Source organism: Rhinoderma darwinii, chromosome 5, assembly GCF_050947455.1.
Source record: "Rhinoderma darwinii isolate aRhiDar2 chromosome 5, aRhiDar2.hap1, whole genome shotgun sequence".
NCBI classification, from domain to species: Eukaryota; Metazoa; Chordata; class Amphibia; order Anura; family Rhinodermatidae; genus Rhinoderma; species Rhinoderma darwinii.
The window spans coordinates 290733436-290759016 of record NC_134691.1 but is presented as its reverse complement, the minus strand read 5'-3'; the positions used below and the strand labels follow the sequence as shown (position 1 = coordinate 290759016).

General features: G+C 43.2%; 1 protein-coding gene across 1 annotated transcript in view; it reads right to left on the bottom strand.

Annotated features, from left to right (window-relative positions):
* Positions 1 to 3299: 3299 nt before the first annotated feature.
* SPMIP4 (sperm microtubule inner protein 4) overlaps positions 3300 to 25581 on the bottom strand; it is a 56393-nt gene continuing 34111 nt past the window's right edge. The window contains exons 6-9 of the mRNA XM_075828653.1: positions 15797 to 15885; positions 10047 to 10221; positions 5679 to 5770; positions 3300 to 4458 (exon numbers count right to left, since the gene is read on the bottom strand). Coding sequence (XP_075684768.1) covers positions 3805 to 4458; positions 5679 to 5770; positions 10047 to 10221; positions 15797 to 15885 — 1010 coding nt within the window. The 3' untranslated portion in view covers positions 3300 to 3804. The remainder of the gene's footprint in view (positions 4459 to 5678; positions 5771 to 10046; positions 10222 to 15796; positions 15886 to 25581) is intronic.

Sequence of the window (25581 nt, the reverse complement as noted above, 5' to 3'; positions counted from 1 at the left end):
TCATGGGCATGGCTATTGTGACTCCATTTTGGCACTAATATTATGGTAACACGGCATGTGTCGGAGCTGGTAACAATTTGAAAGCTTGTTACGTTTTTTTGATTAAATCAATGTTTTTTGTGATTCAAAATATTTTTTGAATTGGCTCTTATTAAATTAATTTTTGTTCAGTTTTTCTGATGCAGCTTCTATGTAGACTCTATACATAAAAATGGTACAATTCGCTATTTACCGATTTGACTGGATCAAAAAACATCTATCACATAATTTGATGAACAGCTGAATCCGGAGTGTCAGAGACACACTTAGGACCCGCTCTCAGCCGAGCCGTCAGTTCACTTCACTGATGGATTTGGCTTATAGCGAACAATACAACTTCTATGTATAAAGGATACATAGAAGTTGTATTGGAAAAATGTATCAAAAGTTTTAATAAACAAATGTAAAAAAATGTTTAGAATCACAAAAAACATTAATTTAATAATATTAATAAACAATCTTTCAAAAGTGTACTGTAAAGGATCTGCCAGACACAGCTTCTGTGTCGACGCCCGTGGTTAATCAGTCTGCATCTGCTCCTAGCTCTGATAGAGTGACTCGATCTGCTACCACTCAGGCTGGTATGCTGAGGAGTGGGAGAACCTATCACAGCCTGGCCAGACGGTTCTAGCTCCCGCCCTCGGTCTATGTATACCTTAATTTGCTTCTTGTCTTTGCCTGTGATTCTCTCTTGTTTCCTGGCTCTGCTGTTCCAGCTATTACTATTTACCTCTGCTTCATATTGACCCTGGCTTTACTGACTACGCTCCTGCTCTGCGTTTGGTACCTCGTACACTCCTGGTTTGACTCGGCTTGTTCACTACTCTTGTTGCTCACGGTGTTGCCGTGGGCAACTGCCCCTTTTCCCTTAGCTTCTGTGTTCCCTTGTCTGTTTGTCTGTCGGGCACATATTGAGCGTAGGGACCGTCGCCCAGTTTTACGCCGTCACCTAGGACGGGTCGTGCAAGTAGGCAGGGACTGAGTGGCAGGTAGATTAGGGCTCACCTGTCTGTCTCCCTACCCCGTCATTACATGTACATAGCCTTTAAGAAAAACCTGTAAAATATGAGGTATGTGGAGTTCATGTATGTGCCCGGAATGACATGCGTGCCATTTTTGGCGACCTGTGTCATATGGATCTTAAATATATCTATGTGTGTGAGCTCTTATGCATGAAGTTTACTTTTTATTCTTAAAAAAGTTCCTGTCTGGAGAAATCACATTCAGAAGTATGTCTTGTAGTGGCACAGGTTCAAATTGCCCCTTCTTCTGTTTCTTTGCTTCCACTATGTCTGGGAAGTGGAGCGGTGATGGAATGGTTCAAAATCACAATTTACGGGCTTATGCTGAATCATAGAGCCAGCCACAGTGACTTTATAACAGTGTTAGCCATAGTGCCCTCTTAACAGTGCAGCCACATGCCCCTCTGATAGTAGAGCCACAGTGCCCATTACAGATACCAGCCATATCCTCTCTTAAAGTGTAGCAAAACGTTTGACACACTTCTGACATGTCATAGAGACATGTCCGAAGTTTGGATTGGTGGGGGTCCGAGCACTGAGACCCCCACCAATCGCTAGAAGGAAGCAGCTGAGGCGCTGGTGTGAGCGCTCAGCCGCTTCGTGTCTGTTCGGCCTTTTCTGGAAATAAATGTATCGGTGTACAGACTCAATAGAAAGTCCATGAGCCCGTACTCCGATACATCGGCTTTCCAGAAAAAGCTAAACAGACACGAATCGGCTGAGCGCTCGCCCTTAAAGGTGCCAGCCACATACCCTTATTCTTATCTGGAGCGGGTGGATTTAGAGATGTAAAGCTTGGAGTGTAAAGCAGACATTGAAAACCAAGTGCTGTTAAGGAGGTGGGGGATAACCTCATATGTTGCCCCCTTTGTGTATCTTCACTGTTCATATCATAACAGCAAATGTCTCTTTTAAAAATTCAAGCACTAGACAAATGTAAGAAACTAGTTGATTTTGAACAGTACATTGAATAGTTTTGGTATGTATTCAGTAGCATTTAATGGCATAAATGTTACTTATAGCTATACGGTGGACAGAAAAGTTAATGTTGAGTCAACATGCCTTAACAAATCATACATTTTCTGTAAAACCTGAAATACAGCTGCAGTTTGTGGAACATTACAATAGTTTACATCATCACGTCACACCAAATCTAGACAAGAGGTGAACTATCATGTGGAAAATACAATACTTTTAATACTTGTAGTTGTTAAATGGGAAAATAAGCAACAGTCCAAATAATTGCAAGTAGCAGAAAATCCAGAATGTGTTTTATTTATTAAAGCAACTTCCATAGCATTTATATTGAACATGAAATGTGATAGTAGGATATAAATCAGTGAAAATTAACTACTAGAATTTTCTTATGGTTCGGACTTTATCAATAGTACTGTGACTTGTCTGGGTAGCAATATGATGTAAATTGTGGATACAGTATTGGACAGGAGGTTTGAGGGTCATGGTCATAGATGTGGCAGTAACACAATTGATTCTACAACTTATTCAGAATTTATACAAACAGATGATCTGATGACATGATTTTATGTTTCCTTATGCTTCATGCACATGACAGAGTGCGCCGGCCGGGTCCCATCCGCGATCCTTGGAAAGATAGGACATGTCCTACGGATCGGAAAGTCGGGTCCGTTTTCATGGACCCAATTCACCCGCTAAAGTAAATAGGTCTGTGAAAACTATCAGGTGCCACTCGGATGGCGTGAAAAACGGCCGAGTGCTACTCGGTTGTGTGCAACTGCACTTAGTATTTTTAAAGCCATGGAAAGTGCTAAGCTGTCTATTAGATAACGTCACTGAAGTTTGTCTGTTGACATCCATTTTCTGTATCTTTTTTTTATCAAGTATAGGCCTCGAGAGTGAACCTTTTTGTCAGAATTTCAACAAGGCATTGGTTAAAAATGTTGAAAGTGTCCATTCCAGACTTTTAATAAAGGATATGTCCACCTTTTAAGCACCATTTTATAGTTTATATAAAAATATATTATATTCCTAAGTTACTGCATGGATAAGAGCACATACTTGTATTGACAGTTCTGTTGGTCGTTATTGGAAACAGTCAAGTACTTTGTCGTCAGACCCATCCTTGACAACTTTTTTGAGCTTTTAAAATGCAGTGGGAAATTTGGCTTTTCTTACTGTACTTCACAGTGCCTGGTATGAAAACTACACATCCCAGAATTCAATTTATCAGAGCAAGCTTTGTACAGACATTGAGGCAGCAAGGAATGCTGGGAAAATTCAGCTCTGTAGCCAGCAGAATTATAAATGTGACTCTGGACTATAATATAGGCTGTAACTCAGAATCAGTACAAGATAAAGTTATGCAACCTTCTATGGATTTTCTTTGTATATCTATTCACTGTACATGTATATATGTAAGCCGATGCTCAAAGATGGACATATACTGTAAAAGGGTTTTCCTTACGAAAGGCCATTAATGATTGATCAGTGGGGTTGGAGCCCTGTAATCCCTGCAGATCAGCATTCATTGTTTACACAGAGTGTAGTTGTGACTAGTACTGTAGTCCTATACATGTGAATGGGACTAAGCTGTAGTACCAGGCACAGCCACCTCTTCAGACGAGCCGTTGTGCCTGTCTAAACAACGAAGGGGAGGTAGCGCTCTCAGAGCGCTGCAGCTCTTTCATTCTGCTGATCGGTGGGGCTCCTAAGTATAAACCATCAATGTTTAAGTCCCAGAAAACCCCTTTATCATGTCTGGAAATTAATTGTGGAAATAGAAAGAATGCAAACCATAAAACTTGTACCTTTTTCCAGAACTGTAATTTTCTCTCAGATCTTTTTCTTTTTCTGCAAACAGCTTGTGGAAATCTTTATGTGCTTCAGACCTAGAGAAAGATTCCTGAAGATCTTGGAGAGATGGACGTAGTAATGTTTTTCCATGGTTATTTGTTGTACCCTGTGTTTGTAAAGTATAATCATTTTGTTTTAAATGTTTACTAAGAGTATAAGGACTTTTAAAGCCCAGGTATAGATCCTGTCCTATGGTTTGATATTTGTCATTGTAAACGGACTTGGGTTCTAAAACACAGGGTGTTAGAAAAGGTGTCAGCTGTCTTCTGTATAAAGCCTCTGACTGTTCGGTATCAGTAATTTTGTGACCATCCCCTTCCTTATGTTGCCCCTTTAAATGCAATTGATAAGAATTTTTCTTTTCTGTAGAGCCGTCAGAATTTACATTATGGTTGCATGATGACTGTGAGTCTGTCACACATTTTTTATCTGCATAGTCTACGATTTCACTTTCTAGGTCATTCCATCCATTCTCCTTCCCATTGAAACGTCTATCATCTCGTAGACGTGCCATCCGTCCTTCAAGTGGTCGTGCATGAAGAACAGTAGATAAAAATGTTGGCTTCTGAAATGAAAATCAAACAAGAAATTACGAATTTTTTGTTTTTTTAAGCATATTTTTAAGCAATATGTATTTTTAACATGAAAACTTTGCACCATTTTAGATGCAGACTACTTCCTGTCAGCCATATTAGCACTCACAGAGATATTATGTGGCAGAATACAGAGTCTACAAAAGTCTGTCTTTGGGTAAGCACTCCTGGCTTCTCCAACCTCTAACTTGTCAGTGCTCCCTGGTAACCAATCACTGAAAGACAACCTTTTTCCTTCCATACTTCTCTCTATGCTTCAACATGTCTGTTTGAATCTATGCTGTGGCGGCAGTGGTCAGGGCTTTGTGCTACTGATAATCCTGCTAATGATAACTAAGGTAAGAGCTTTCATTTTTTTTAGTGTTTTGAAAAAGTCCCAAGCTTGTGCCAGTGCAAGATACAATGAAAGAAGTACTTTAAAGATGTACTCACACATTTATGGCATATCCACATTTATGGTATATCGAGAGTTGGGACCCGCACTTATGTGGAGAACAGGCTTCCCCCAACCCCCAACCCTTGGCATCCAAGTGGAGACTCCATTCAATTATATAGGAGTTACGGAAAAAAAAACTAGCTTGCTTGTTCGGCTGTTTCCATAGCTCCCATAGAACTAAAAAGAGAGCTCTGTCTGGCGACTTGATCTCCAGCTGCTCTTTTTTTAATCTCCTGAACGTGGATGTAAACTGAATTAGGATCAAATAAAGATCAAATAAAAGTTGGTTAACTTTAATTTGATCGTAATTCATCTTAGATCAGCGTTATGGAGATTGAGCGACTGATGGATTTCACAGTGAATGGAATTCTGTAGCCTGCTATGTATTGGAATACATGGAGGATGCAGAACGAAAAAGGTTCAACATTTTTAATAAAAACCTATTACAGAAATAATTTTAGCTTAAAATACATGTGATAAAATAAAAAAATATATATTTTTGCCCCAAAGATATCCATAACTTTTGAAGCGTTTTTATGGTTGTCTTGGATTTTGATCACTACCCCGAGTCAATAAAATCCAAGACAACCATATAACTACTTTAATAGCTACGAACAACTATGTGGCAAAAACATTTTCTATCATGGTGTCTGTTGATAACACTGAGATTGAGTTATTAAGGTCAAACACAATTTTACGACAGAATTGCTTTGCTCTGAGAAGATAAGGTGTGCTGTGAATGTGAGTATAGCTTACCATGTCTGTATTTCCCTCTGCTCTACCAGTTATGTTGCCAATGACATTCTCGTGAAAATCATCAAGTTGTAGTGGGTTCATTTCACCATTACCTAATGGTTAAGAGATATTTGTTCAACATACACAGTAATAGGTAAACAGAAAGAATGGTAATGATAATTAATGCAGGGTGAGATTGTAGTTATTTTCTTTTGTGACATCATTGGCAATAAGTTTATGCTGTGTCTGTGTAAACATTGTACACTGGAAGTATTGGGGTATGTTCACACATACCGGTAATAGGTGGTAGAAAGCACCATTACACCATTCAATATGTATTTTTGTCAATCTTTAGTCAAAGTTGTGGTTTCTGGCTTTAAAAAAAAATAATAGTTCTCTGAAAATGTTGCTAAAGCTGCTTTTATGGACCCCCCCCCCCCCCACTGAATTTTGGTTAAAGAACTAGTGCCAGGAGGATAACCCCATATGCGCTGTTATATTTATAGCAACAGCGGCTAATGCTCTTGTAGACTAGGCACAGCTATGTATTACATGGTCACCTGCATTTTACACTGCTTCAGCTTCTTGACCTACATCAATCAGCTGATTACCATCTGATGGGGCAACCTTTTTACCACAACACAAATGATACATCTATCAAACTCCTTGGTCTGAACAACACTTTTAAAAAACGCCTGTGTTACCAACTGTCACGACCACTGGGGATGTGGACCCACTGGGCTAGTCTGCCGTAACAGAGTAGCTGCTATCCAGACAGGAATTCAACAGTCACTGATAGATAGTACCTTGATGGCAAGCTGGTGCCAGATTACTGGAAGCAGGCTGGTGCCGGATTACTGGGAGCAGATTTGTGCTGGATAGCTGAGAGCAGGCTTGTGCTAGATAGCTGGGAGCAGGCTTGTGCTGGATAGCTGGGAGCAGGCTTGTGCTGGATAGCTGGGAGCAGGCTTGTGCCGGATTACTGGAAGCAGGCTGGTGCCGGATTTCTGGAAGCAGGCTGGTGCCGGATTACTGGAAGCAATCTTGTGCTGTATAACTGGAAGCTGGCTTGTAGATATTGGTTCAGAATGCACTAGACCAAAGAAGGTGCACGAATAGGGTCCCAACCCAATCGTATTTGAAGAAGTATTCGGCACACAAAATGTGGGTTTTAAATTCTTTAGTTTTATTGTATTCGATGCCAGGGGCTTAGTGCGTGCAACGTTTCGGTCAGAAGACCTTCGTCAGGCGTTGGTGTATCCTGTTGTTAGGCGCTGTCGTCAGTATGGCGGCTTACTGCTTGTTTTTGGAAGCTGGCTTGTGCAGGATTACTGGAAGCTGGATTACTCGAAGCTGGATCGTTCTGGATTACTGGAAGCAGGTTTGTGCTGGATTACTGGAAGCAGATTGGTGCCAGAGTACTGGAAGCAAGCTTGTGCTGGATAACTGGAAGCTGGCTTGTGCTGGATTACTGGAAGCTGGCTTCTGCTGGACTGGTCACGGACACTGGACTCAGGATACACGACTGGACGTGGATACAGAACTGGTCACGGACACTGGACTCAGGATACCGGATTGGTCACGGACACTGGACTCAGGATCCAGGACTGGTCACGGACACTGGACTCAGGATACAGGACAGGTCACGGACACTGGACTCAGGATACAGGACTGGTCATGGGCACTGGACTCAGGATACAGGACTGGTCATGGACATTGGACTGGCCACGGACACTGGACTCCGGATAGTCACGGACACAGGTTTCAGGGAATAGGATACTGAACCTTTACAGACTGAGGGCTTATTCAGACAAACGGGATATACGTCCGTGCAACGCGTGTGATTTTCACGCGCGTCGCACGGACCTATATTAGTCTATGGGGCCGTGCAGACAGTTGCGAAAAACTCACGATATGTCCGTTCTTTGTGCGTATTTCGCGCATCACGCACCCATTGAAGTCAATGGGTGCGTGAAAATCACGCGCACAACACGGAAGCACTTCCGTGGGACGCGCGTGATTCGCGCAACAGCTGTAAAACTATGAATGAAAACATCCAAACGGAGTGTCATAATGACACTGGGTTAGAAACAAAATTGCTCAGGCACTGAGGTAGTGGGCAGAGTTCTTTAAAGAGGCTCTGTCACCAGATTATAAATGCCCTGTCTCCTGCATAATCTGACCGGCGCTGCTGCAGAATCAACTGTAGCTTCTGGTGCCGATGTGTCCTCGCTCGTCCGACACGATGCAGGACCTGGGGCAGGAAGTGACGTCACAGCGTGATCTCTCGAGAACACGCTGTGTGTCTGTGCACTGCCAGAAGCTGGGTGGTAACGAAGAGAAGTGGATGATGCTGATTCGTCAGCATCATACACTTTTATTCACAACGCCCAGCTAGTAAAACAAGTAAAAACGCCCAGATGTACATACACAATACACGCCCACTTGTACTTTAACGTTAAACACGCCCAGTTGTACTTTAGAAAGCCTCATTTGCATAAATATAAAAATGGTCATAACTTGGCCAAAAATGCTCGTTTTAAAAAAAAACAAAAAACATTGCTCTTATCTACATTGCAGCGCCGATCTGCTGCAATAGGAGATAGGGGTTGCAAAATCTGGTGACAGAGCCTCTTTAATGAATGCAGATTCTTTTCAGGGGTCTAACATTTTGCGTGCACCTTTTTTTGGTGAGGGCAAAGATAGGAGTAGTCAGTGATTAGAAATTAGAGATAACCTGACGATAGAAATGTTCAATTCCTAGGTAACTCTGTATAGCACAGAGACCTTAGGGATGAGGCCAATCTAGGATAGACTACTTTTTCTGGATCCATCTGGAGTCCATGATCGGAAATGATATATGTCAGGAAGGGGGTAATTACTGGAGGCTGGCTTGTGCTGGACTGGTCACGGACACAGGACTCAGGATACAGAACTGGACACGGACACAGGACTAGTCACAGACACTGGACTCAGCATACAGGACTGGTCAAGGATACAGGACTGGTCACAGATACAGGACTGGTCACGGACATTAGACTTATGATAGTCACGGATACAGGTTTCAGGGAACAGGATACTGAACCTTCGCAGACTAACACTGGGTTAGAAACAACATTGCTCAGGCACTGAGGAAGTGGGTAGAGTTCCTTAAAGAGGCTCTGTCACTACATTATAAGTGCCCTATCCTACATAAGGAGATCGGCGCTATAATGTAGGTGACGGGAGTGCTTTTTATTTAAAAAACCTATTTTCACCACTTTATTAGCGATCTTATATTTATGCTAATGAGTTTCTCAATGGACAACTGGGCGTGTTTTACTATTGACCAAGTGGGCGTTGTGCATAGGAGTGTATGACGCTGACCAATCAGTGACCAATCAGCGTCATACACTTCTCTCCATTCATTTAGTCAGCGCATAGGGATCCTTTTAGATCAGTATGTGCTGTCTTATATTAACACATTAACGATACTGAAGTGTTTAGACAGTGAATAGACATTCCACGGGATGTCTATTCACAATCCCTGCACTTCGTTACTGTTTCTGTGGTAGTTACAGCAGAGCAAGCGTAATCTCGCGAGATCACGCTGTAAATGACAGGTTACAATGAGATTACGCTGGCTCTACTGTAACTACCACAGAAACAGTAACGAAGTGCAGGGATTGTGAATAGACATCCCGTGGAATGTCTATTCACTTTCTAAACACTTCAGTATCGTTAATGTGTTAGTGTAAGACAGCACATAATGATCTAAAAGGATCCCTATGCGCTGATTAAATGAATGGAGAGAAGTATATGACGCTGATTGGTCAGCGTCATACACTCCTCTGTACAACGCCCACTTGGTCAATAGTAAAACACGCCCAGTTGTCCATTGAGAATCTCATTAGCATAAATCTAAAATCGCTAATAAAGTGGTGAAAATAGATAGTTTTTTTAAATAAAAAGCACTGCTGTCACTTACATTATAGCGCCGATCTCCTTATGTAGGAGATAGGGCACTTATAATGTGGTGATAGGGCCTCTTTAAGTAGTCCAGGATATGCTGGCATAGACTGTGTGCAATATACCTTGTGCACGCTGGCCCTTTAAGAACTGGGACGAGTGCGTCGGCACTACACCAACATATCTTCAATGTACAGGATCCCATTTATTTAGCAAATGCTTTTATTGTTACAAAAAAAATTAAACTTCTGAAACATGTATATGAAAAAAATGGAACACTTGCCAAATGGATTCTTTGCAGATTATAGTTTATCACTTTGGGTGCTAGCAGCAGGACTCCCTGTGATCATTTTATAATAAAAAGGATTGCCAAAAGCAGATAACCCCTTTAATTTGGCATCTACAGAAACCAATTCATCATTGTACGAACACTTTACTTACCTGTGAAGCTACGATTATATGATGTTAACCATTGAGATCTCATCAGATTTCTTTGTAAATGCATTGACCTCTCAGAGAGTCTTTCTTCATATGACTTTTGTTGTGCATTGGGAGCCACACTCTTGGGAGGAATTGGATAGTAGATCTGGACGTTTTCATGATGGGATTTTGGAAGCTAAAAAAGATTAATTATATGGAGTTTATTTCAGTTGTGAAAAGTGATTAATGGGGTTTGCATACATTAATGTATATTGGCTCAACAGGTGAGAAGGGACATTAAAGGCTATGTACACTTTTGAATGTATTTTTTTTAATTACTAAATCAATGTTTTTTGTGTTTTTAGTTGACTTTTATTATTTTTTTTCTTTTACTTTTTACGATATAGCTTCTCTGTATGCTATATACATAGAAGCTTTATCGCACTCCCTCAGCCGAATCTGTCAGTCCAGCTAAACTGACAGCTCGGCTGAGAGTGAGTCCTATGTGTCTTTGACAAACAGGATCCAGCTAATATCGTTCACATTTTAGTTGATGAAGTTAAATGTGATTAATATTCGGTGTACCGTGTGTGTCAGACACACACAGGTCTTACTCTTAGCCGAACCGTCAGTTAAGTGGAACTGACGTATTCGGCTGAGAGAGAATGATACTGTCACTGTGCGTGGGTATGTGTTCCCACTGGGCCGTACCGCCGTTGCGGGATAGCAGCTGGCCAAACAGTGTACCAAGTCAATGTCTATAGTCCGAGTAAGGGTACATGTGATAGTTCAGACAGTAGCGATGGTTAGGCTCGGATGGGACCTTGGCAGCAGACACCTGGCGTAGTGTAACACAGCAGACGTGATCAGTGGCACAACACGACTCCAACTCTCTAAGGCACAGGAACAAGGTAGCATGGGATACAGGATACAGGTAGTAGGAATGGGAACACTGGGAACTGGAAAACACTAAGGGACCATTTGCAAGACTAACACAGGTTCACACAACAATGCTCAGGCAATGAAGGAAGGGGCATGGCCCCTCTTATAGTCCAGGGTGAATATGGGCTAATTAATGATTTTCTTCATGTGTGCGTGCTGGCCCTTTAAGGCTGGGCATGAGCGTGCGTGCGCACCCTATGGGACACAACAACGCGGAGGAAGTGAGTGCTGACGTCTCCTGAGGTGGAGATGTGGGCCAGCACTCTCGGATCCATGGCTGCGGCAGTCAGAGGGGGGGGGGGTGAGTAATCCCGATGGTCCGTGGCAATGGGCATTACAGATACAGCTTTTTACGTCAATCACTGTGCTTCAAAAACTGCTTTGTTCTGCGGGTCAAAACTATTATGGCGATACCAAATTTCTATAGTTTTTTTATGATGTAATACTTTTACAAAGAAAAAAACTATTTGTTAGGCTGTGTTCAAATCACCGACGGAACCCCCTCAACAGAAGGGCAACGGTGATGTGAACAGGCCCTTAACAAAAAATAGTTTTGTGTCCCCATATTCTAAGAGCCATATCTTTTTTTATATTTACGTTGATGGAATGGTGTGAGGGCCTGTTTTTTGCGGAGCGAGCTGTAGTCTTTTAATGGTGCCGTTTTGAGGTACATAAGACTTCTTGATCACATTTGTTTGGGGAAGCAAGGTGACCAAAACAAAAGCAATGCTTGCATTGTAAAAAAAAAAATTCCTATGCCATTCACCCAGCGGGTTAAATAATGTGATATTTTACTAGCAGCGATACTAATTATGTTATGTATGTGCAATGGGAGGCGATTTTGGCTGTTTTCCCATGAGAGACATTTATGACATATCCACAGGATATGTCATAAATGTCAGATAGATGCGGGTCCCATCTCTGGGACCTGCACCTATCTCTAGAACGGGGCTTCCTAAACCTCGTTCTAGCTTTGTCTCATCTCGCTGACTCCCGGCCACTTCCTGGTTATATGGTCGGGAGTTACATAAATAGCCTAACTCGCTGAGCTACGCTGTTTCCGGAACTCCCATAGTAGTGAATGGCAGTTACGGAAGCAGCGTAGTATGTGAGCTACGCTGTTTCCGTAACTATGATTCCGTTTTTGGGACTTACGAAAACAGCATATCTTAGCAAGCTACGCTGTTTACGTAACTCGCGACCATATAACCTTTTTCATGGTTGGAATTCACCACAATCAGCCGAAACACAGAGAAGCAGAACGGGGTTTAGGGGGCCTCGTTGTGGAGATAGGTGCGCGTCCCAGGGTTGGAACCCGCATCTATCTGACATGTATGACATAGCCTGTGGATATGTCATAAATGTGTTTAATGGGAAAACCCCTTTAAACTTTGTCCAGAAAACATTTCTTCATTATTTCATGTAATTATATAATTCTATTATTCCTTACAAATGTATTCATGTAATAACTACAATTTTCGTGGACCCTCAGAGTGTATAGAGCAGTTCACTATCCAGGAGGTAAAATGAGAATGATGCCTTAGACGGCTGTCATTCCCTGCCTGCAGGCAGCATTTTGTCTGATTTGTTGTTCATCGTCACACTTTCCCATCTCCAATATGGGGAGTTGTTTGTGTGCAGATAACTTTTAAGGCAATGGCCAGGATCCTTTATCTCAGGCATTATCACCCAGTGACTAAATCTCCTGCTTCTACCCTCCCTGAATGTACCCTAGGCAATTAAAAGAGCAAACATGTATGATTTACCAGGCCCAATTTATTGTGCTGAGAATCAGTGAAACTCAAGAATGTTGCTGTAATCCACTATACTGGTTTAAGCTATGAAGAGACTTGACACCATTACCATAAAATCTACAGCTAACGTGTGATCTCCATAGTAACAGAAATCAGGAAGGAAGGAGAAACTTTGTAATTATACTACGCCTGGGCCTTATTATCAGCTGCATGTACTTTGTAGCTAAAGTCAATCCTACATGACACAGCTAGACATGTTCTGCCCTATATACTAATATAAGTAGAGAAAGGTCAAATGGCTTCTGACATACAACCCATGTATAAAATTACTAGAAACGATAGTTATCAGATTAAAGGGAAGGTGTCACGAAAAATATTTTTTTTTATATGTTATTGCTTTTATTATGTCATTAAAATAAATTGTATTTATTTGTGTTTTTGTGTTGTACTTTTTTCTTTTTTTTACTTCTCTATGGGGGCTGTAATTTTTTTTTCCATCTCTGTATGTGTCGATTAACGACACATACAGAGATGGAATACGGCACATACATCCCCATAGAGAATGCGAACGGGAGCCGTTCCATTCACTATAGTGTATGCCGTCTGTGTGGGAACGACGCATGCGCCGCTCCCACACAGTCCAAAAAGAAGGTTTTCGGCAGAGCGACATCCGGCGCCATTTTCATGTGGACCGGAAGCCGCGGCCGGACAGTAAGATGACTACTTCTGGTCGCGGCTTCCGTCCATATGTTCAGAAGCAAGGACAGGGAGCGGAGCCAGCGGCAGCGACGGCGGCAGGAGCAGGTAAGTTATGTTTGTCTATGTGATTTGTGTGTATGTTCGTGTTATACTGTGTGATTACCACTGTATCTAATCCTCCTACACTGTGCATTCACTCAAAAAATGGCGGCACACAGTGTAGGAGGTTTGAACATTCAACCCCCTCCTTTCTCCTGGCATGCTTTACCACATGCCAATGCTGCAATTTTGGGAATTGCTCCCACTAGTGACCAGCACATGGAAATGTTATAAATTAGAATCTAATTTATAATATTTCCTGACTTGTGAAAAAATTAATAAAATACAATGTGTAATCATTTAACAGTTTAACTAAAAAAAAATATAATAATTTCTAGCGACACATTCCCTTTAACAACAGTTATTGTGTGATGCGTGAGCAACTCTTTTGTCTGTATTTGTTTTTGTATACACTTGCGACTGGTTTGTCAATGCCGTCATATAATATATTTGCTGCTAAGACCATGGGCACACAAGCGTATTACAGATACATACAACCTCTGAGTTGTATGAGGCTGTAATATGGTACTCATAGACTTCAATGGGGCCATACTGCACCTCTGTACAACAGAGTTCCAAGGCCGCAGGGACTCCATATGCCTCCGTGCAGTGTACATGTGGTGTGATACTGTCCACGCTGACGTGTACTTGCTCCACTTTTGTTAGACAAAATTCTGTGTTTAGAGATTGAAAATATGAATGTAAAGTCACAAAAGGGCAAAAAAGTCGCAATTTGCAGTGCAAATTTAAACTTTTGGCCTTTTTATGCCACTCTCACTACTTTTGTGGGAAGGGAGCGCAGCCTAGGTGAAAGGTGGCGTGGCCACTGAGGCCCGTCAAATTTTTTATACATTACGCCAAGAAACTGGCGTAAATTATAGTGGAAATCTACGACAGCTCCTAGCTGCCGTAGATTTCACTCTATGCAGTGTAGCAAAGTAGAGGCCCGTGTTGGGCCCCTACCTTGCCCCCCCCCGATCAGACTACCCCCACCCCCCATTGGAAAGTAAAAAACTAAATTACACACTTCTCTGCTCCTCTTATCCCTTCCGACTCCCCCATCAATCCAGTGCCATTTACAGAAGGAGCTAACGCCGGACAGCTTCAGGAGGTGGTTGTATGCGCCATAGCACTGATAACGTTGAAGAGCTGGGTCACATATAAGGTCCTGACGTCAACTCCTAGTATGTGCGGCACTAGAAGGATGAGGGAGCCAGTGGAGCTATTACTCCGTCTTTTCCTGGTATTAAAGCCGGATTCACACGGGTGTTGCGCATCTCAGACGTGAAAAATTGCAGTGCGCTAAGGGATGCGATATCACGCATCCCCCATAGACTAGAGTCTATGGAGAGATGCGTGAAGCATGAAAAAATAGGACATGTCCTATTTTCTTACAGACCCTTCACACGGTCCGTTGAAACAACGGCCGTGTGAACGGCCACATTGAATTATATAGGTCCGTGTGATGGCCGTTGTTTAACACGCTCGTGTAAATAAGGCCTAAGACTGGTGTATGAATGAATAAATTCCCTCCTATGTCCCCATCACACCCCTGCAAGACAAAAGTAAAAAATTTCTTAACTGCCAACATTAAAGGAGCGGACTGGTAATTTTTATTTACCTTGGCCCCCATTTGGAAAGTAAAGTAGGACAGGTAATCCTCTTACCGGGCGCTTAATTGCTGAACTATCTTCTCCACTCCAGGGCCGCCTCTATATCACGTGACTCACATTGTGACTGTTCGAATCCAACAGTGTTTGCTGTGTGGACCGGTAATGTGAGTGCCATAGGAATGCATAGTGAAAGTTCGGGTCCACACAGCAGTAGCTGTAGAATTCGGACAGTCACAGTGTGAGTCACGTGACGTAAAGGTTGCCTGTAACGGAGAGGATAGTTTGGCGATAAAGCGCCAGTAAGAATATTACCTGCTCTATCTTTTGCTGGGTGTATGGGGGCCAAGGTTAAAAAAATTACTGCGGTGCTGCTTTACCAGTGTAATTTTTTTTAATCATTTTGATAAATGTGGTAAAAGTCACCTGAAACATTCTTAACTGTCTCTGTCATTGTGTGACAGGGCATGTCAGGAACAATGGAAAACAAAGAGGGCCTCATCTGTGGAAAACAAGTGCAGACAAAGCAGAGCAGGCCAATCAGATCACTGCTCCACGGTATAAAATGACACTAGAAAATGACCGATAAGATCTAATTGGTCGCTATTTTTTGTTTGCACTGGTATTCAAGTATGATAGATTAGATAGGATGTGCATTAGTACGTACATGATAGTATCCTTGCTGTCCTGGCCATGTCAGTGGCAACTTTTGAGCATCAGAAGTAATGGTGACCATCTCATGCCTGTATGGATTACCTGATAAATAATAGAAATAGAAGACATATTGCACATTTTTCTCATCACAACATAGCTCAGTTTAGTCATATTATAAAATATCATATTATGGCATTCTGAACTAGGAAAATGGGCTCCAAACCAAAGATTACCATAGAATCGGTCAGATTGGAGGATTGTTTGTAACTTCGCTTAGTCACTGAGGTTTTGGCAGTAGTACAACTCCTAGCCCTATGACACATACATGAAATCGCTTTTACATGACCACTTTTCTAATCTGTCCTTCTGTGCCACAGTTAACCATTGCTATTGGCAAGATTATAGCTTTTATTTTTTATTAAAAGATTTTTATCCATGAAGCCTTTGGGGGAGATTTATTAAGACGGGCGTTTCACACAGCAATCTTAATAATCAATTCTTTGGAGTAAGGTACGCCTTTTAATAAATGTGTCGCATCTTTCGGCCGGGCGTGGTGCCATCCAGTTCTCCCCCTCAAACATAAAATAAGAAATAAGTATACTCACAGCTCCTTTACTTCCCACCAGGTCCCCTCAGGTTCCCTCAGCATGCTGCAGCACATACAACGTTCTGATTCTGCCCGGCAACAGTACCCGACATTATGCTAAGTTAAGTATATATTTTTTTTAATGAAATGTCTGATAAGGATGGGTAAGTTTGGGCAGTCTGATCCTGGGAGAGCATGGGCCTTTACCCTGCTACACCCCACAGGTGACATAAACATTAACTAGGAGATGGTGTCGATTTCTGTTATAATTTACTGCATAAATTACAATAAATTTGTTAGGCAATGGTGGCCCTTGCCAATTTTGGTAGGCCACATCTCTTTTCCAAAAGTAGCAATGGGCGGCATAAAATACCCAAAGTTATAATTTTCAACGCAAATTGCATATTTCTGGCCTTTTGCGACTTTCCTACGCCCGACAGCTGGCGTAGAAGGGTTGATAAATTCCATTCATTATGTTTTCTATATTCATAGAAATAATATACTCATGAATGCAGGAAATCACTGACAGTTGGGGGAAGGAGACATCAAAATATCTCTAGGAGATAGGATTGGCGTAGAATCTGCAGAGCAGCAGGGTATTTTATTATATTAGATTACAGAAAAGTGACTTTGCAAGTAAAGTTAAACTTTATAAGGGTTGTCTCATGAAGACACATCCTGTCCAAATGCCCTGTTAGGGCATATGGATACCGTGGAGTGAGGTCTGCCGCTTGTGAACTCCATTGTAATGACCGGGGGGTAGGGAAACGGACAAGTGAGCCCTAATCTACCCGCCACTCTGTCCCTGCCTACTTGCAACGACCCGCCCTAGGCGACGGGGTACAACTGGGCGGCGGTCCCTGCACTCAGTAAGTGCACGACAAACATACAAGGGAATACAAGCAAGGGAACTGGGCAGTTGCCCACGGCAACACCGTGAGTAACCAGAGTGGTGAACGAGCCGAGTCAAGCCAGGAGTGTGCGAGGTACCAAACGAAGAGCAGAAGAGTAGTCAGTAAGCCAGGGTCTGTATGGAGCAGGAACAAAATAGAAGGAGCTGTAGCTGGGCCAGGAAACCACACGAAAAAGAATAACAAGCAAGGAGGAATAGGAAATGCAGGTATAAATAGACAGAGGGCGGGAGCTAGCTGAGTCTGGCCAGGCTGCGATAGGCTCTCCCACTCCTAAGCCTGCCAGCCTGAGTGGTGGAAGCTGGAGTCAGTCTCAGGGATGTAGATTCAGGTGCTGACTGATTAATTAAGGGAGTTAACCCCGAAGCTGTGCCTGGCAGATCCTTTACAGTACCCCCCCCTTTATGAGGGGCCACCGGACCCTTTCTAAGTGGACCTGGCTTACTGGGGAAACGCAGGTGGAACCTCCTGACCAATACCCCAGCGTGAACATCCCGGGCGGGTACCCAAGTCCTCTCCTCGGGCCCGTAACCTCTCCAATGGACCAGGTACTGGAGGGAGCCTTGGACCATCTTGCTGTCCACAATCCTGGCCACCTCGAATTCCACCCCCTCAGGGGTGAGGACGGGAACAGGAGGTCTCCTCGAGGGAGCCAAGGACGGGGAGCAGCGTTTAAGGAGGGAGGCATGAAACACGTCGTGTATACGAAAAGACGGGGGTAACTCCAGCCGGAAGGAGACAGGATTGAGGACCTCAATGACCTTATACGGCCCAATAAACCGGGGAGCAAATTTCTTGGACGGAACCTTGAGACGCAAGTTCCTAGACGACAACCACACCAGATCCCCGACCATAAACAGGGGGTTAGCAGAACGTTTTCTATCAGCCTGAGTTTTTTGTACGCTCTGGGACGCCTCTAGGTTCTTCTGAACCTGGGCCCAGACTGTGCACAGTTCCCGATGAACGACCTCTACCTCGGGATTGTTGGAACTATCAGGTGAAACGGAGGAGAACCGTGGATTAAACCCAAAATTACAGAAAAAGGGAGAGACCCCTGACGAGTTACTGACCCGGTTATTAAGGGAAAATTCGGCGAGGGGAATGAATGAGACCCAATCATATTGACAGTCAGAGACAAAACACCTTAAGTATTGTTCTAGAGATTGATTAGTCCTCTCCGTTTGACCATTGGTTTCAGGATGGAAGGCAGAGGAGAAGGACAGATCAATCCCCAACTTCATACAGAAGGCTCTCCAAAACAATGAAACAAATTGTACCCCTCTGTCCGAAACAATATTGACAGGGACCCCATGGAGACGCAGGATGTGTTTGACAAACAAGGTAGCCAACGTCTTGGCGTTGGGTAGTTTCTTGAGGGGCACAAAGTGGCACATCTTACTGAAGCGGTCTACCACCACCCACACCACCGACTTGCCTTGGGATGGAGGCAAATCGGTGATAAAATCCATGGAGATATGTGTCCAAGGTCTCTGGGGAATGGGCAACGAACGCAGTAAGCCCGCTGGTCGGGACCTGGGAGTCTTGGACCTAGCACAAACCTCACAAGCGGCGACGTAGGCCTTAACGTCTTTAGGCAACCCAGGCCACCAATAATTTCTGGTAATGAGGTGTTTGGTACCCAGGATGCCTGGATGACCAGATAGTGCGGAGTCATGATTTTCTCTAAGTACCCTTAGCCGGAATTGCAGGGGAACAAACAGCTTGTTCTCAGGAAGGTTCCCGGGAGCTGAACCTTGATCAGCAGCAATTTCAGAGACTAAATCAGAATCGATCGAGGAAATGATTATACCTGGAGGCAAAATACAAGCAGGATCTTCCTCCGAAGGAGGGCTGGCCATGAAGCTACGCGACAGTGCATCAGCCTTAATATTTTTAGACCCAGCCCTATAGGTAACCAAAAAATTGAATCTGGTAAAAAATAACGCCCATCGAGCTTGTCTCGGGTTTAGCCTCCGTGCAGATTCTAGGAAAACCAGATTCTTGTGGTCGGTAAGGACCGTTACCTGGTGTCTAGCCCCCTCCAGGAAGTGGCGCCACTCTTCAAATGCCAATTTAATGGCTAAGAGTTCGCGGTTGCCAATATCATAGTTACTCTCAGTTGGCGAAAACTTCCTGGAGAAGTAGGCACAGGGGCGGAGATGGGTGAGGGACCTGGTACCCTGGGACAAGACAGCCCCTACTCCCACCTCAGATGCGTCAACTTCCACGATAAATGGCTCCATTTGGTTGGGCTGAACCAGCACCGGGGCCGATATAAAGCACTTCTTAAGGACCTCAAAAGCCTGGACAGCCTCAGGAGGCCAGTGGAGGAGATCAGCACCTTTGCGAGTGAGGTCCGTAAGAGGCTTAGCGATGACCGAGAAGTTAGCAATAAATCTCCTGTAATAATTAGCGAACCCCAAAAAACACTGTAACGCCTTCAGGGAGGCAGGTTGGACCCATTCCGCCACAGCCTGAACCTTGGCGGGGTCCATGCGGAATTCATGAGGAGTGAGGATTTGACCCAAAAATGGTATCTCCTGTACCCCAAACACACATTTTTCGGTTTTGGCAAACAGTTTGTTTTCCCGAAGGACCTGGAGCACCTTCCTGACATGCTCAATGTGGGAGGACCAGTCCTTGGAAAACACCAGTATGTCATCAAGGTACACTACAAGAAATATCCCCAGGTAATTTCTCAAAATCTCATTTATGAAATTCTGGAAGACCGCAGGGGCATTACACAACCCAAAGGGCATGACGAGGTATTCGAAATGGCCTTCGGGCGTGTTAAACGCAGTCTTCCACTCATCCCCCTCTTTGATGCGAATAAGGTTATACGCCCCCCGTAGATCCAATTTAGAGAACCATTGGGCCCCCTGAACCTGATTAAAGAGATCAGGAATCAAAGGAAGGGGATACTGGTTCCTTACCGTGACCTTATTCAGGCTACGGTAGTCAATGCATGGCCTAAGACCACCATCCTTCTTCCCCACGAAGAAGAAGCCAGCACCTACCGGAGAAGAAGAGGGACGAATGTAACCCTTGGCCAGGGATTCCTGGATATACTCTCTCATGGCTTCACGTTCGGGACAAGAAAGATTAAATATCCTACCCTTAGGAAGCTTTGCTCCTGGTACCAATTCGATAGCGCAATCGTATTCTCTATGAGGAGGTAACACTTCGGAGGCCTCCCTAGAGAAAACATCAGCGAAGTCCTGAACAAACTCGGGTAGCGTATTCGCCTCCTCAGGGGGAGAAATAGAATTAACAGAAAAACATGACGTACAACATTCATTACCCCATTTGGTTAGCTCCCCAGTATTCCAGTCAAACGTGGGATTATGCAACTGCAACCAGGGAAGGCCTAGAACCAAATCGTACGATAATCCCTGCATCCACAGTACAGAGCATTGCTCCAAATGCATGGAGCCAACAAGGAGTTCAAAAACAGGGGTATGCTGTGTAAAATAACCATTAGCAAGAGGAGTGGAGTCGATACCCACTACCGGGACAAGTTTAGGCAAATCAATCAGAGGCATAGCAAGAGACATAGCAAATTCCACAGACATAATATTAGTAGAGGACCCTGAATCCACGAAGGCACTGCCGGTAGCAGACCTACCACCAAAAGAGACCTGAAAGGGAAGCAAGATCTTAGTACGTTTCCTATTTACTGGAAATACTTGTGCGCCCAAGTGACCTCCCCGATGATCACTTAGGCGCGGAAGTTCTCTGGCTGCATTCTTACGCTTAGGACAGTTGTTCACTTGATGCTTGTCATCCCCACAGTAGAAGCAGAGACCATTCTTCCTGCGGAATTCTCTACGTTGTTGGGAGGACACGGAGGCCCCGAGTTGCATAGGTATCTCTGAGTCTTTCCTGGAGGAACGAAGCAACGGAACTTCGGGAGGCATCATGGGGGAGTCGGAGGAGAAAACACATAAACGTTCATGTTGTCGTTCCCTGAGACGTCGGTCAAGTCGTACCGCTAAAGCCATAGCCTGGTCTAGGGAGTCAGAAGAGGGATAGCTAACTAGCAGGTCTTTCAGGGCATTCGACAGACCCAACCTAAACTGGCACCTTAACCCCTTAAGGACGCAGCCTAGTTTTGGCCTTAAGGCTCAGAGCCCATTTTTCAAATCTGACATATTTCACTTTATGTGGTAATAACGTCGGAATGCTTAAACCTACCCAAGCGATTCTGAGATTGTTTTCTCGTGACACATTGGGCTTCATGTTCATGGTAAAATTTGGTCGATATATTCAGTGTTTATTGGTGAAAAATTGCAAAATGTAGAGAAAATTTTGAAAAAATTGAATTTTTCTGAATTTAAATGCATCTGCTTGTAAAACAGACGGTTATACCACCCAAAATAGTTACTAGTTCACATTTCCCATATGTCTACTTTAGATTGGCATCGTTTTTTGAACATTTTTTTATTTTTCTTGGACGTTACAAGGCTTAGAACATAAACAGCAATTTCTCATATTTTTAAGAAAATTTCAAAAGCCTTTTTTTTAAGGTACCTCTTGAGTTCTGAAGTGGCTTTGTGGGGCCTATGTATTAGAAACCCTGATAAAACACCCCATTTTAAAAACTAGACCCCTCAAAGTATTCAAAACAGCAGTTAGAAAGTTTTTTAACCCTTCAGGCATTTCACAGGAATTAAAGCAAAGTGGAGGTGAAATTTGCAAATTTCATTTTTCTTGCTGAATTTCAATTTTATTCATTTTTTTTTCTGTAACACAGAAGGTTTTACCAGAGAAACACTACTAAATATGTATTGTCCAGATTCTGCAGTTTTTAGAAATGTCCCACATGTGGCCCTACTGCGCTCGTGGACTAAAACACAAGCCCTAGAAGCAAAGAAGCACCTAGTGGATTTTGAGTCCTCTTTTTTATTAGAATATATTTTAGGCAGCATGCCAGGTTTGAAGAGGTGTTGAGGTGTCAAAACAGTAGGAATCCCCCAATAGTGACCCCATTTTGGAAACTACACCCCTCAAGGAATTCATTTAGGGTTGTTGTTACCATTTTGACCGCACAGTTTTTTCACAGCACGTATTTGAATTGGGCTCTGAAATGAAAAAAATGTCATTTTTTCCAATAAAATGTCATTTGTGATCAAAATTTCTTATTTTCACAAGGAACAAAATACCCCATTTTGTTGCCCAATTTGTCCTTAGTGTGGCAATACCCCATTTGTGGTGATAAACTGCCGTTTGGGCCCATGGGAGGGCTCAGAAGGAAAGTAGCGCTATATGTTTGTTGGAGTCCAGATTTTGTTGGATTGGTTTTCGGGTGCCATGTCGCATTTGCAGAGCCTCAGAGGTATCAAAGCAATGGAAACCCACCAAAAGTGACCCCATTTTGGAAACTACACCCCTCAAGGAATTCATTTATGGTTGTTGTTAGCATTTTGACCACACAGTTTTTTCACAGCACCTATTTCAATTGGGCTGTGACATTAAAAAAATGACATTTTTTCCAATAAGATGTAATTTTTTACCAAAATTTCTTATTTTCACAGGGAACAAAATACTCAATTTTGTTGCCCAATTTCTCCTGAGTGCATCAATACCCCATTTGTGGCAATAAACTGCCGTTTGGGCCCATGGGAGGCCTCAGAAGGGAAGGAGCGCTGTGTGTTCTTTGGAGTACAGATTTTGCTGGTTTGGTTTTCGGGTGCCATGTCGCATTTGCAGAGCCCCAGAGGTATCAAAGCAATGGAAACCCACCAGAAGTGACCCCATTTTGGAAACTACACCCCTCAAGGAATTCATTTATGGGTAATGTGACCATTTAGACTCCATAGTTTCTTCACAGAACTAATTTGAATTGGGCTGGGAATTAAAAAAATATATATTTTTTCCAATAATATGTCATTTTAGCTCAAAAATTCTTATTTTCACAAGAAATAAAATACTCCATTCTGTTGCCCAATTTGTCCTGAGTGCGGCAATACCCCATTTGTTGTGATAAACTGCCGTTTGGGCCCATGGGAGGGCTCAGAAGGAAAGGAGCCCTGTGTGTTCTTTGGAGTCCAGATTTTGCTGGATTGGTTTTCGGGTGCCATGTCGCATTTGCAGAGCCCCAGAGGTATCAAAGCAATAGAAACCAACCACAAATGACCCCATTTTGGAAACTACACCCCTCAAGGACTTCATTTATGGGTGTTGTGACCATTTTGACCCCATAGTTTTTTCACAGAACTTATTTGAATTGGGCTGGGAATGAAAACAAAATTATTTTTTTCAAATAATATGTAGTTTTGGCTGAAAATTTCTTATTTTCACAAGAAACAAAATACCCCATTCTGTTGCGCAATTTGTTCTGAGGGCCGCAATACCCCATTTGTTGTGATAAACTGCCATTTGGGCCCATGGGAGGGCTCAGAAGGAAAGGACCACCATTTGGCCTACTGGGGATTTTCTAGTGCGAAGTCATGTATGCAGAAGCCCCTGAGGTACCAGAACAGTTGAAACCCCCAAGAAGTGACCCCGTTTTAAAAACTACACCCTTAAGGCATTCATCTACATGTGTAGTGAGCATTTTGACCGGAGACCTACACCCCATAAACTGTAATGTGGGTTCTCCCGGATATGGCAATACCCTACATGTGGCTGTTATCAGCTGCCTGGACACACAGCAGGGCCCAGAGGGGAAAGACGAGGGGGGATAAGCTGTGTGGAGTGCATCAGGGTAAGTAAAATTGGGGTAAATTATAAACCAAGGGATGTATGATAAATTTTAAAACACTTTCATACAGAGCTCTGGTTATTCGGGACACGTGTCACATTGATATATTGTGTCCTCCCTTACCCCCTCTTATAGCAGACTTTGCACCTCTTTTGACTTTTTCCCTTCTTGCCAGTTTGGGGAACTTCTCCTGGAAAGTGTTGCCCTGGTACGATGCGTGTGGGCTCGCTTCCAGAAGTACTGGGTGCCCCCCCTTCTTGGTCCCTAAAGATTAGGTTCTTGATAATCACCTCTTGAAATTCCAGGAAAGTTCCCGTCTGGCCTGCACATCGACGTAGCATGTACGCATTGTACAATGCCATCTGTATGATGTGCCCGGCCAGCTTCTTATACCACACCGCATGGCGCTGTAGGGCTTCAGGGCTTGATCTTACAAGTCCATCCCTCCCATGTACCTATTGTAGTCCAGGATGCAGTCTGGTTTGGGGGTGGCCTTTCTTTCATATATCCTAAACCTGTAGGTATACCCTGATGCACTCTCACAGCTTATACATCTTCACGCCATACCTTGCCCTCTTACCCGGCAGGTACTGGCGGAATTGAACCCTCCCTTTAAAATGTACCAGGGACTCATCAATAGAAATACACTTCTCAGGGGTGTATGCTTGGGAAAACCGGGCACTGGAACGGTCTAATAGGGGTCTCCGTTTATACAAACGGTCAAAACTGGGGTCATCTCGGGGTGGGCACGGCTCATTATCAGTATAATGTAAGAAGCGAAGTATTGCCTCATTTATTTATTTTTTTAGGTTCCAGTTCAGTTCTGAAGTTGCTTTGAGGGGCCCATATATTAGAAACCCCTATCAAACACCCCATTTTAGAAACTAGACCCCTCAAAGTATCCACAACAGCATTTAGAAAGTTTATGAACCCTTTAGGTGTTTCACGGGAATTTAGAGCAAAGTAGAGGTGAAATTGACATTTTTTTTTTTGTCAGAAAATCCTCTTTATACCATTTTTTTTATAACACAAAAGGATTTATCAGAGAAACGCAACTTAATACGTATTGCCCAGATTCTGCAGTTTTGAGAAATATCCCACATGTGGCCCTAGTGCGGTAATGGACGGAAGCATCGGCCTCCGAAGCAAAGGAGCACCTAGTGGATTTTGAAGCATCTTTTTTATTAGGCACCATGTCCGGTTTGAAGAGGTCTTGTGGTGCCAAAACATTGGGAACCCCCCAAAAGTGACCCCAATTTGGAAACTAGACCCCTTGAGGAATCCATTGTAGTTTTCTTGGGGTGCATGCGGCTTTTTGATCAGTTTTTATTCTATTTTTAGGTGGCGTGGTGACTAAAAAACAGCAATTGTACGATTGTTTTTTTTTTCGTTTTTTTTTACAGCGTTCACCGTGCGCTATAAATGACATATTCACTTTATTCTGCGGGGCGATACGATTACGGCGATACCAGATGTTTATAGTTTTTTTTTATGTCTTATGGCGTTTGCACAATAAAATACGTTTTGTAATAAATCACTCACTTTTGGTGTTACCTTATTCTAAGAGCCATAACGTTTTTATTTTTCAATCAATAAAG